The 13,675-nt window shown below is 49.4% G+C and overlaps 1 protein-coding gene and 1 non-coding gene across 2 annotated transcripts in view; both read right to left on the bottom strand.

Annotated features, from left to right (window-relative positions):
• Nucleotides 1–2,452: 2,452 nt before the first annotated feature.
• Nucleotides 2,453–2,548, bottom strand: MIR138-1 (microRNA 138-1). The gene has a single exon (NR_031415.1). It is a non-coding gene; the product is annotated as a microRNA 138-1 (primary transcript).
• Nucleotides 2,549–3,783: 1,235 nt separating this feature from the next.
• The window catches only part of LOC121113113 (basic proline-rich protein-like), a 55,523-nt gene continuing 45,631 nt past the window's right edge, over nucleotides 3,784–13,675 (bottom strand). Inside the window, exons 3-4 of the mRNA XM_046937576.1 lie at nucleotides 4,533–4,620; nucleotides 3,784–4,093 (exon numbers count right to left, since the gene is read on the bottom strand). Of these exons, the coding sequence (XP_046793532.1) occupies nucleotides 4,557–4,620 (64 nt within the window). The 3' untranslated portion in view covers nucleotides 3,784–4,093; nucleotides 4,533–4,556. The remainder of the gene's footprint in view (nucleotides 4,094–4,532; nucleotides 4,621–13,675) is intronic.

Genomic DNA, 13,675 nt, shown 5'->3' on the forward strand with positions numbered 1-13,675 from the left:
GGATATGCTGAGACAACAAACCCATCAGGTCTGAATTTTAAAGGGTTCAGGGGTGAAATGAAGTAAATGAAGTACCATTTGCTTAAGTATAACAAGCACTTCCAGAGTAACAACCCCTTATAAATAATACAACAAACAAACCAACCCCCACATGATATTACAGCTTGTTTCAGTTTTGATTGGCTTTGTACTGTTTTTGCCCATCACTGAATGCAGCATTTTGTTCAGACTATAAAAGTAGGTCTTCTTACAACTCTGTGCTCTCTGGACAAGTGGTCAGGCACTGGAACAGGCTGCCCAGGGAGGTGGTGCACACACTGTCCCTGGAGGTGATCAAGAAATGTTTAGATGCTGTACTGAGGGACATGGGTTAGTGAACAGATGCTGGTGGCAGGTGGACAGTTGGACTAGATTATCTTGGAGGTCTTTTCCAACCTTGGTGATTCTGTGTTATGGTATTTTGGGGGGAAACTACCCAAACAGACTGCAATACTAAACAGGATCCAGAAGGCACAGGGAAGGTCTGGGTGTACCCCCCGATTCCAGCTTTAGGGCTACCAGAAGCCTGGTGCAGCACACGATCTCCATCTCAGCAGCCAGAATCCAGCTGAACAAGAACTGCGGGCATTTGCTTAAGCATTAACACTCACACAAATGTAAAACTCATATGGAGCTATTTATTCTGTGCATTCACCTTTCATTGCAGTACGTGCTAAAATTAAGTACTTCTAACTGCTGAATGGAGCAAACAGAAATTGCTTCTGTCATCTAAAGCTGACAGCCGGCTATTCAGCCCTCCATCCTCCCTACTGGATGGCATGATCGGCTTCCTTAACGACGAGCAAGAGCGTTTGATTTTCAGCAGCACTGCCACATTATGGCACGCATTAATTTGCTAGGAAATCATTTTAGAAGAACATAAAGTGTGATGGATTCCAGTCAGAAAGCACAGAGTACAATAAAGGCCCCCGAGGTACCTCTGAAATGTGACATCCCAAGAAATTCCTTCACAATAAGAACTGGAAATGAGCCGTCTTACCCATACCGTATCTCCACATCTCACAGTTAAGGGAAGGATGGAGATCATCCACCCGGTCATCTGTCAGCAGGTATTAAGCATTAACCTATTTCAAATGTTATGTGTATTTGTAGACAGAAACTGAATAGCTCAAAGAGACTTCTGGTTCACAAAGAAAGAGGAAATGGTATTTAGTGCTGCATCTGAACAGCCACCCATGTAAACAGAGCACGTATGCAGGGGTAAGAGGGGTTACGTTGTTGTAACCTTCTATTTCTGAAGGCTTGCATTATTTTATCCTGTGAAGCAAACTTCACAGTGAACAAACCTTACAGCTACCTTACAGGTAGCGAGCTTTTAAAACAAGGTTACAATAAACACAGAGACCGGGACACAGAGGACACATTTTCTGTTAGCAGAAGACAAGTTTAATAAAACAGACTTCTTACACGTCAGGTTGACAAAGTCATACTCATTCCTGCCTGAACTCCAAACACTCCCTCTCATATCTCTCTCATCAGTGTAAAAACACCAGTACTAATCTGCAAGATCAGGCTGCCCCCATGCCCTGCATGGTGTTGGCTGAGGGATTTTCACTATGGACAGAACTCGGGGTTGCTTCTGTAGGAAGCTTTCCTGAAGGGGAAGATGAGGACATGTGATGCAGCCACCCATGTGCCTCTGTGCACGTGCACTTCCAGACTGTCCCATGCTATTTCTCATCTCGTGTGTATCCTGACTCTCCCCTACATCTATCTTCCTGCCAGCATCACATATCCAGGATGAGACCGAGGTAGTTTATACTACAGGCTTCAACCTGTTGAGTTATGATAACAAGAAAACTTTCAAGAAATCCTTAATCACTTCTATGCTACCTTGTTTGCCCTCTTTCTCCTCTCTTAGCTTTACAACCATGCAAATGTTCGTGACAGACTAGAGAGCGGGCAGCCAACACATAGGAGTGCACAGCCAGTCTTACTTGGGGTGGGAGGAAAGGGAAAACCCCACCAGTGAGAAGTCCCCTCTATCCTGCATCCCAGAGCAGGAAGCTGCATCCAGAGATCAGAACCAGGCAGCTTTAGTGTCCTTTCCAAGGAATGTGGCCACAGCATCCTTTACAGAAAGCATGCAATGAGGTGTTCCAGCAGAGCAGGGACCACAGCCATCTCGTGTGGGAGATGTGCCTGCCCAGCATACAGAGACTGCTCACTCCATTGCCTTCCATACCTCTTCCCCATTCACACAGCACACCAGAGCCTAAGGACTGGAACCACAGAGATGTTTCGGGGGCCTAACTTCTATTCCAGACTCCCAGGGGAGGCCGGTTACCCAAATAGGAGTGGAGTGCCTGATTACCTTAGCAGGTCTGGGCTCCTCTGGCTGTGCCCATGCCGGGACCCTTACTGCTCACTGCTCCTCTGGCTGGCGTCGAAGTGTGGTGCAGTGCCACCCTGGTGTTGTGAAGTAGCCGTTCTCCGACTGGTGACGGCCTGATTCACAACACCAGCTGCTGCACGGCACCCGGCAGGGCCCTGCGTCCTCTGTGCTCCATCCTCTTCCTGGAAAGCAAAGAGAGGGTTAGATCTGTCCATCCCACAGGTTGCACGCTCCCACCTGTTTACAATGACACTCGAGTACTACAGGTGAACTTCTTCCCCCAGAAACGGCAGACAGGTGCTGCGCTTGAGATCTGCTGCACTGTAGCAGTGGCTGCTGCAGTGTGATGAGGGTTCGGCTGCATCCTCACTATCCACATCCTGTGCTCATCTCAGGAGGGATGGAGGCTCGCAGGCAGGGGATGTAACCTAGAAACTCAGCCGAGCCCCAGGAGACACAAAGAAACAGGCTGCTGCTTTTTCACCGATGCCAGGATGCTGTCAGAAGGAGAACGGTGCCGCGGGGAGCATGTGGCCTCCTGGGCACTGTGCTGCCATTCAGCCTCGCACCCCTCAGCACGTGCCCTGCCTGGGGTGGGTAGGACAGCACGTGCCAGGCCTGTCCCCAGGAGCTGCCCAGGGTGGTGGCACGTGCGGTACTGCCCACTGGCATAAGGGTCCTGCTGGAACCCAGGGAGACACAGTGTGCAGGCCCTGTGCTCCCCTGCATGGCCCCATCCCTCAGGGATGTGTGGAAGTGGAGAGATGCAATTCACTGCTGACCAGCAAAGACAATGTGTAGTCTTCAGATTGATTTCCCTCAAAATGCTGCACGTGTGGTACAGTGACTCACTTGCAATGACTGGGCTGTTCTCAGTGCGATACCAGCATCACCTCATGGGCTGCTAACTCATCTACACACAGGCAAACACTCAAATCCAGTATGTGCATTAAGGACTTTCCTTAGCAAGCAGAGCTCAAAATAAAGCAGAGTTTGTCACCCAGCCTGGGACTGTCTCTGTGGTGAGGACCAAATGCAGGAGTCCTTAAGCAAAACAGGGAGAAAGCACGCGATGTGGAGCCTGGCACACCTCCAGAAACTGCTCCTTTTAATAGCTCTGAAGCACGTTTGATGTGGAGACAAATCTTCCCACTTTTCTGACGAAGGGAGTTACCCCTGTGCTTCCCCAGTTAATCCAAAGGAAACCTCATGCGCTGACTTTGCACTGCGGAGATGGGAGATGGGGTCACGACCAGTCCTTGAGCAAAGAAGCTACAGACAAGTGCGGTAAGGGGAGACCTCCCAGGTTCTTTAATGTAAATGCTGCATGAAATGGAGATGAATCTGACACCTCTGCACGTGCATGCACTTGTAACATCTCAGCTGTGTCACGCTGACAGAGCTTTTATTTAAGAGTGGTTTCTGAAATTTTAATACAGGGCGCTACAAGAAACAAAACAGCGTATTCATATTTTATGCAAATCTGTTACTCAGCTTCAGCACGGGGAAGGAAGAGCCTGAAAGTGAAAGCCGTGCTCTGGCTGCTCCCGAGCAGCAGTGACTTGGCAACGCTGGCTGAAGGTGACCAGATGCTGAGAGGTCCCTCCCTGCGTGCCGCAGCGCTGTGCACACTGTGCCGCACCGAGAGTAATGCCCAACGCGTTCTGCACATCCCCTGTTCCATGGGAACACTGAAGCCTGACAATGGTACGGTGGGTGGGAAAAGAAAAGCAAATGATACGAGCTTTTTTCAAGGTTGTTTAAATCCTTAGGAAACCGTTCACGCCATCTGCATCCAAGTAAGGCAGAGTTCTAAAACGAAATCAATCTCCTGTATGCATCGCTTGCTGCCCAGAAGCCAATTTAAAAGCCTTTTCCACTAAGAACCAGTATTATGCACTCTGCAAGTGAGAAATGAACACTTAACCCAAGACTCTCTCTCTCCCCTCGCTGCACCAGAGATGGATGCTGCCTTTCTGCCTTTACCCTCGCTGTCAAATAGCCCAACACGCTCTTAGAGCGCATCTGAGCTGCAATCTCCATATCCTCCCGTTTCCCCTTAGTACAATTTCACAATTTTTAGTCACCTATGGGCTACAGTTCTCACATTCTCCACGTGGTTCAAAAGCTTTCTTACCATTTCCACTCGTGTCCCATTTCCTCAGCAGCTGAGGAAGCAGCAGAGCGAGCACTGCGCTCTCTCGTGCCGGCTGGTGCTGCGAGCCCTGAGGAAAGACAACAGAACACATAACACTTTGGGATGAGGCTGGTATGTATACATTAGAAGAATCTCACCTCCTATTAACAGGAAAACAAACTTCTTTGTTTGGTGGGAGAGGACGGGGGACACGAGATCCAATAGTGCCCATCACCCTCTCTAGGAATTAGCTTTTTTTTTTTTGCTTTAGAAACAGGAAAGAATAAAGAGAAACCAACGAGCTGCTTTCTTCGCTCTGAATTGCTGCCTGGAGAGCCCGGTCCCCGGCTGCACACAGGACAGCAAGTGCAACTCCTCCAGCACAGCTCTGCTCTCGCTGCTAATATTCCATGCAAATAGATTTCCTTGCTTTGGTCACAGCAGTCTATTAATTCAGCCCGCTTGTCTGGTACATCTTTATCCTCCGCAGGTTAATCCTGCCAAATTCCTTTGCTGTAGTACATGTCACACAGCATATCATACCCAACAATGCAATTTTGCTAATCCTGTTTTATCAGCTTTGTTGCTCTGTCTGGTCAATCCGACAGTGCAAGAACGCACGGAGGGTTTTTGCCAACATCTCCCCCTCTTTCACCCTCCCCCCTCCCCAACTTTGCATGGTTTCAATTAAATGGTTGGAGAGCAGAACGCACTGTTTGGATACCCGCCAACGTCCTTCAGACGCAGAATGTCAAGGCACTTAATTATATAGGCCTCCAAACTCTTTCAGACGCCCCACCTACCCAGCCTGCTGCATTTACCGAAGGCAAGTGTAAAAAATCAGCTCCAATCTCTTTTTAAAGCACTCTCCACGCATTAAGGACTGGAAGATGGCTGAATAGCGACGTATTTATCGCCCATTATCTTACCGAAAGATTACACAAATGAGTAAAGACCGTCTCATTAACAGTTCTTTGTTGTCTTGTTTACTGTTTAGCGGACTCATTAACATTAATTATTAGAAGAGGAACATCAATTATTGCAATAACCTTTGTCAAGCCGACTAAACTGACTCGAACAGCCAATGAGCCGCGCTTGTCACGCAGGATTTGCTTGTGCAAAGCGAACAGAAAGGACAGCCGAAGCGCACCGCGACCGCGCGTCAGCGTGCATTCCGGCACCAGCAGACCTCCGGGAAGGGAATAAAAGGCGAAAGCAACGCAGGGCTGGACTCCAGCAGGCCCAGCTCCGCGGGGGAGATGCAAACAGCGGCATCCCCGCTTCCTCTCGCGCTCCGCACGCCGTATTTCTTACACTGATTATTGTAGCGCGGGGACTTTCCGGCCCCCAGCAGCGCAGCACTGCGCCGTGTCACCGCGAGGCAGGTTAGGGTTGGCTGCAGGGCCGGCTGCTCGCTGCGTGCCAAGGCACGTTCTTACACCCTACGGGATGCTATGGCTGGGGTACCCCGCCGACTTCTTCTTCCGTGAGGAAACCAACCCCAGGTGTGGATCTCCTCCGCCCGAGCCCAGACTTAGCGCTGCAGGAACGCTTCAGATCCTCCGTTTAGTTCAGCGGCTCTGGCAGGAGTTAAATATCAGCGGTAGCGCATCTATAATTTAAAATACTGCCAGGAGGAGGGCTGAGTCACTAAGCTGGATCCATCACCTCTAACTGCGCTTCTCAGGCTAACCGCAAGCACCCGCCCGTGCCTGAGAACGAAATGAGCCTTTCGGAAGGACCCTGAGCCAAATCCCTGGTTCCTAAGATTATATTTGCACACAAACAGAAACGAGGGCAGCTCAGCACCGCGCTCCTTGCAGATGCTTCCACAGCTCCGTGCTGCGAGCTGCTGGGAGAGAACAAGCAGAGCGCTCCCTGTGTCGGTCACACTGCGTGCAGTGCAAGCAGGAGACCTCCTCCGGGTCCTGCAGCGCAGCCCCACCAGGCCCAGCGCTGCGCCCACCAGCACCGCTGCACTGCGTGGGTCTCCCTGCTAACGGCGGCGTGCAACAATTAAGTGACTGCTACATTAGCGATTCTGGCCCCGCAGCCTCGTGGGCAGGGGGAGGTCCACAGAGATGGTGCGAGCCCTTCCCTCGGCAGCAATTGTGCTGACAGGACAGTCCATCCGTCTTGGCGTCTTTAGACAGCTGTGCTTACCTAGCAGAATGTAAACATCTCTGAACTTTGCTTACTGGATAAAAGGAAGCATTAGTTTCCTATTGCATTTCCTCCTGCAAGATCAATCATACATGCGGGCTAGACAGAGCATCCCTGTGTTTGTAATTAATCTCGTAAAGGACGAACATCTCCCCTCCATCGATTGCTGTATTTGTATGCAGCCTTCCTGCGAGACAGAGAGTGGAAGAGGAAAACAAGGGCCAGTAGCAGAATAATAATCAGCCGATCCCTTAATAAGGGCCTCATGTGCTATACAGACACAGCAAGATGCTTTTGTGGCCAGCCGGCTCTATGTTGGAAAAAATCACCTTGTAACAGAGCGACTGGGGACCTCAGCACTGTTTCTAGACGTCCTGATGCCAGAGGAACGTGAGGTTCACGAAGAGTTTGGGGCTCTTCTTCTGACTTCTTTTTCCCAATCCCATACAGGCGTACTGCAAACAAGCCCCCCGCCTCCCGGATGTTCCGCTGCCTCTTGCCACGTGTCACTGCCTGCACACCACAACCTGACGCCACACCGGCTGTACACTCACCTCTCTGCACACAGGAGGCTCCCACCAGCCAGAAATAGCTATCACTCGTGTTTCCCTTAGCACATATAGAAATGCTTAAACCCCAGACTAAGGCAGTATTTGCTAAAAAAGCAAAACCAAACAAAAAAAAAACGCACTACAACCTGCTAGATCACGGAGAATCATTTCCTCCTTTCTGAGCATGTACAGGCACTGCGTGCGCTCCTGAGGACGACGGCCTTGAGCCGCTCAGATGCAGATGGAAATGGGGCAGCAAGCGCTCTCCTGCAGCTCCTCAGCTCCAGATCTGAGCCACCACTGCTTTACATCTATCTGTTTCATTGCACAAGACGCGCCGAGCTCGCTGACATTTACATTGGGCTAGCACGCTCCCAGTAATGAGACAACAAATAGTCTCCCAGACATGGTCAGAGCGAACGTACTCTTCTGGTAGGCGCCGTGCTGGTCTGGGCTGTCACTGCCTGTTTTGATTCGAAGGAATAATGAAGGAATATCTGCTGCATGATGAGCATCGTGGGGCCCTGGGCAGCCTGGTCCAGTACCAGAGCTGGAAGTTAGCGGCCCTGTCTGTGGTTGGGGTGTTGGAACTGGATGATCCTTGGGGTCCATTCCAACCCGAGCCATTCTATGATTCTGTGATCATCTAACCCAGCTTCCACACCACGCTTACGGAGTGCAGTACTGCTGTGGTCCCTGCTGAACACTGGGACACGATGCAGCCCCTTGCAGGACAGGCGCTGAGAGTTTCTTTTGCACCATTCCCTTTTAATTTAAATTATAATAGTTTTCAGCCCTGCAAAAATTAAAGTTTAGCCTCAAAGGAAATGGATCTGGAATGCGCACAAAATGCTTAAGTGCACCTTTTTCTTTTGGAGTTCTTAAATAGCACAGCCCACACTTAGATATAGGCACAATTCTCAGAAGTAATTGGATACTCAACTCCTCATTTTAACAACTCTTTCTCACACAACACTCACGTCTATGCCGTAACGAGCTGGCTTTCATCATGGAAATCTACAGCCCATTACAAGATTGCCTGTTCACTGTTCAGAGGAATCATCAGCAAAATCAAGTGACAAACGACCAGTCTCAATCTCTCCATCTCCTTGCATGGCTGTGCACCTCACCTGAACGAGGGGTGCCAGATGAGCAGAAGCAGGATGCCTTCCCTCTGCAGCTCCTGACCCAGGGGCTGACGCTGAAAACCCTGGATGGGATTAAGAAGCATCCCACCCTGCCTGCCTCTTGTCACTTGGTGCTGCTCAGCACCCTCCCTGCCGATGCAGGATGCAGCTGCTTCCCCCTTCTGCCCCACTCAGCTGCTGTGATTCGACAGTCCATCCTGGAAAGAAACTGCATTTGCTCCTTTTCTGCCACCCTCTCTCACAAGATGCCATTTGTAAACACTGACTGCTACAACTGAGCCGTTGTTCAAGCATTCGGTGTTAGGGAAGGTGCAGAAGATACAGTCTGATATAAGACATAATCACAGCGAATACCTGGCTAAAAGGAGAATGGTCTATCGAGGGCTGGGCAGTGGCTGTAACCCAGGAGGCTCAGGAGCCAAACGTAACCCATGAAAGATGATAATAAAGTCACTGTGAGTTCTAAGGAAGACTTACACAGAGCAAAAAAGGAATTGTACTCTTTGTTTTTCCTTTCCATCCTTGTGACCACCGCTGGCCTTTGCTCCTACACACACTCCTCTCAAGTCCAGACAACCAAGAAATGCAAACTGCTCTTCAGGCTGCAGTAATTTCTCAGCGGCGCTGGCTGAGAAGAGGCTCCTGCTCCTCCCCCCTCTGCCTTCAAAAAACTGAAGACAAATATTAACGTTGGTTCCTTCCTTCTGCCAAATGCTGCAGGTACCTTCGGTTCCTTTCTGCCGTACGCTTTATGGCCAAATCGTAGCTGCGGACAGCAACAAATAAAAGCGCTCCTTCTTAGGGAAAACGGGCCCCAAACTCCAAGTTCTATCTGCCTTCTGTCAGGCTCCTCTCACAAGCAGATACCCTTCTGTTCTCAGACTCTGCAGAGGCTTCAGACGGGCATTTCTCAGAGCAGGCAGGAAGACAATACCAATTAACAGAATTATTCGGTTCTGGTGAAGCCAGATAAAGCCCACGCTCAGAGCAGGAATTCAGAATTACGTCCCTGATGAAATGTAGTTTCTGGTCGCAGTCATTTCCTCCTTCAGAACAAAACAAAACAAACAAAAAGACAACAGCGCAACAAAAGGAAACGTGCCCCCAAACAAATCAGCGCAAAGAAAAAATCAGCCCCGAACGCATCTTAAGGACAAGCATGCAAGAGCTCTCCCTGTGCTTTGCAGAGCCCGCAGCGTGACCTGCGTTAGTGCAAAGCAGCTGCACAAAGCCACCTCTTATTTTGTTACCAAGCGGGTGGAAAGACACGAATCAAAGTGCAAATTCTTCAGAGCTTTACCGTTAAAGCTGCAAACGTGACAGAAAATCACATATGGTCAGTCGTACCGCAAACACGCCGCCGCAGTCCTAAATCCAGCTGGTCTCCTTTATCACAACAGGATGCGTCTGTCTAGCAGTAGGCACCCAAAGAACAAAGTCATCTCGTGTCTGGAAGATAACAAGTTGGAAGGAGTCATGTTCAAGGATTTCAGCTTAATTAATAGCCGTAGATGTCATTATCCTCTAGCTTTGCTTTTAGCATTTTTCAGACACGCTCTCATTTAACGAACAGAAAACAATCAAGAAAATTAAACACAGTAACTCAATTAAGCATTTTTTGGGGGAAACAAACATAATAAACATACATTTTAGATTCTTACCGTACAATGTTTAGGTCTCCACAGGGGGACGGGGCTATTGTGGCACTAATTTGTTTAACACAAACAAGCACGAGTGTTCTGAAAACGAGAACTGCGAAGCGATGCGTTTTAATCTGCACCCGAAGACAGAGCTGACAAAACATACTCACACGTGCAAAAGGAGCGCCTGGGAACGAAGCTAAGCTCGGGTTATTGGCACAAATAGGTATTTTTTTCCCCCAGCAGAGATGACAATAAAAGTACTCCTGTCACCATCACAGGCTCCTGCAACGCTAATGCTGAATGTCTGTGTGTGTGCGTGTGCACAGGCAGCTTTTGTTAACGTTTGTCTACAAAATTATAATAGGTGTCTTTCCTTGTGCGCTGGCTTGTGTGATAGAGGTTTCAAAGACAAAACCGAGCCCTGCCTTTAATACAGCGTTACCAGAGGCATCTCCCTCGGGGAGGTGTTATGGTCATCGTGCTGACACCAAGATGAGATATGCGCTCCTTCCCAGAGAGACTGCCACAAAGCGCTTCAGAGAATGGCTGCTCAGCTAACGGATGTGCGTAATTACTGCTCGCGATGGCAGGTTTTGACAGGCAGACACGAGAGGTAGCACAAAGACATGCAATGGTGCTGCTGAGCTTGCAACTCGTTCACTTGGCATCCTCCCAGCTGAACTTCTGCCAGAAATGTCATTTCTTTATGGCACGCCCACAGGTATTTAGAGACCCCAGCCCGCAGCTCCCCTCCCACATCAGCATCAGAAGCAGATGCGGATGCCCAGCCTGCCCTTGCCCATACCACAAATGGATGAAGATGCTTCTAGAGGAGGGAAACTGTTGGAGTGTGTGCCCAGAGCAGGGTCACAAAGATGATCAGAGGGCTGGAGCGCCTCTCCTAATGAATAAGGGCTGAGAGAGCAGGTTTGTTAAGTCTGGAGAACGGAAGGCTGCGGGGAGACCTCACTGCAGCATTCCTGTACTTAAAGGGAGCTTTTAAGCAGGAGCGGGACCAACACTTTACATCATCTGATAGTGATAGGACAAGAGGGAATGGCCTTAAACTGAAAGCGGGAAGATTTAGGTTAGGTGCTAGGAAGAAAATTCTTCACTCAGAGGGCAGTGAGGCCCTGGCACAGCTGCCCAGAGAAGCTGTGGTGCCCCATCCCTGGAGGTGCTCAAGGCTGGGTTGGATGGGGGCCTGGGCAGCCTGATCCGGTGGGTGGCAGCCCTACCCATGGCAGGGGGTTGGAACTGGGTGGGCTTTAAGGTCCCTTCCAACCCAAACCATTCTGTGATACTATGAAAATCATTCCTGGTGTGAAAGCAGTCACCATCAACAGGGTACTGCAGCAATGGAGGAAGCCCAAGTCCGAAAGCGTAGAATTTAAATTTATGGGCAGACAGGATGTTGCTGCAGAAATACTTTCATGGAGGCCAACCAACCTAACTCAGAGGGAAAGGATGGGGATCACGTCTTGCTCTCAGTGTCACAGCTGTAAAAGTGTACGTATGCGCTGGGTGCAATGGAGAAGACAAACTCATGGACCATGTTTCCCCATGCCTCACCCCTGCACCCCCAAACAGCTGGGGACAAGGTTTGTGAATCCATCTGCTCCTGCCCCGCAGGTACACCTATCTCAGGAGTTTCCATCCGAACTGACCAAAGCTGTCCTTGAAAAAGTTCACTGAGCCGCGTGCGTGGCACATCAGTGTGCAATGGTTCTGAAGGTGAGAGGGAGGCGTGGGAATCTCCGCGCTCAGTGTGGGAAAGGCCAGCGTGTGGCTGGGGGGCAGCAGGAGCCCTGTCACACACTGCAACCGTGTTTTGAAAGGTTTTATAAACAAATCCAAAGGAGGCTATTAAGTCTGCCATTCTGTGTACAGAAGGCATGAAAAAAAATATTGTAAATGGGGTTAGCAAATAGAAATCAAACTGCAAATAACAAAACTACATAAATAATACAAGAACGATGATTAGATTGCTGTATTTTGAGTGGATTTGAGGCAGATGTGAAACAGGTGGTAATTATTTGCTACAGAGTAACTGCCATTTACTTGAATTAAGTGCATAATACATTTTGGCCACAAATGCTTGTATTAATGTACTGCCTTCTGAACTTCTTTGGGAAAAAAGTCAGTAGCGTATCAGGTTGTGTTTTACCGCAGCACTTGCATTTTCTTTATCCTCAGTAAAATACAAACCTCCAGGCAGACCCCGAGGTCAGGCAAGCTGCCAGGGCAGCAAAGACAAGCAAGTCCAGGCGGAAAATGAGCGCTGGCTCCGTGAAGGAGCTCCCTTCCAGCTGGTTTCACCCCAAACACCAACACCACAGCCCATGCTATACAGTCAGCACCAGCCCACAAGCTTCCTCAGCACTGCAGGGCTGGCCCTCGGCACCCATCTGCTTGCAGGAGTTGACACCAAGAGAGCACGAGATCCTCGGGCAGTGGGAAATGGCAAACGCGCTGTTATGCTCCACTGGAAACATTACGACGTTGGCACAGGAGAGAGGCTGAAGGGCGACAATTAATTATCCCATTAGAGGTGGGCACACACACCTCCTGCTCGGGTTATTTTATTCTTAAAATCCGTCTCTGGAAAGCCCTGCTTTAGATCAGGCTGTGCCAGGAGCTCGTGCTGCTGTGGCTCGGTTGCCCAGCCGCAGGCAGGCCCGCTCCACCTCCCCTCTCTCCTTCCAGGGCCATAAACTAATTACAGCCGTGCTCCAACGGAAGCTTCCTGTTGGGTTGGCATGCCATCCTTTTAGCGTACAACGATGAAAAATCTTAATTTGCTTCAGAGGAGTCTGCTAGCCATATTAATAAATTACGACGCCAGAGTAAGAATAGCACCGCCTAGAAAGAAAGCAAGCACTGAGCAAAAAGCATTACAACCGCTGCGCAAAGCACGGATTTGCTATATTTAGCTTTTCACCCTACAGGCTGATAATCCCAAAGTGCAACGGAAAACCTGCTGAATCACTGCACCTCTAAAGCAGCACTCTTTCGAGCAGCACATGCTTTCAATACGTGCCTTACAGGAAACCCACACCTGGCTCAGGGGCACGGCGGTCCTACAGGCGCGCTCCTCCCACGTGTCAGGGCTCAGCCCCGCCGGTCCCCTACACATTGGTGACAGCAATAGAGTGGTGGGGGGAAAAGTGCTGACCCTCGGCAGGACTCCCAGCACTCCTGGTATCTATTGGGCTCCTGCTCGCCTCACTGGGTGGTGCTGTGGTACCATATGGCCATCCGCAGCAAGGCCTTCGGTAACGCCTTCTTAAAAATAATACCCTTTTTCTCTCAACAAGCTTTACAAATCAATACAGAAAAAGAGCACTTGAATTAAGCAGATGCTTGCGACGTTCCTCCTGGCAATTTACGTGATTTATTGAGTTATACCGCAGTCGTCCTCTTTTTTTTCTCTCTTCAAACCAGATTAAGTCTGAACAGCAGCCGGCAACTAAAACATTTCTCCATCTTTTTATTTACGTTATATTTTGTTAAATTTTTAGTTAAATAAAACTTAGGGAAGAGCACAGAAGCTACAAGACCTAATAGCCAGGATGTGCAATTAATCAGGTTTGAGAAGCAAGCCCCATTTATCTCCATAAAACAAACAGAATCTATCC

The sequence above is a fragment of the Gallus gallus genome, chromosome 2 (assembly GCF_016699485.2).
Source record: "Gallus gallus isolate bGalGal1 chromosome 2, bGalGal1.mat.broiler.GRCg7b, whole genome shotgun sequence".
Taxonomy (NCBI): domain Eukaryota; kingdom Metazoa; phylum Chordata; class Aves; order Galliformes; family Phasianidae; genus Gallus; species Gallus gallus.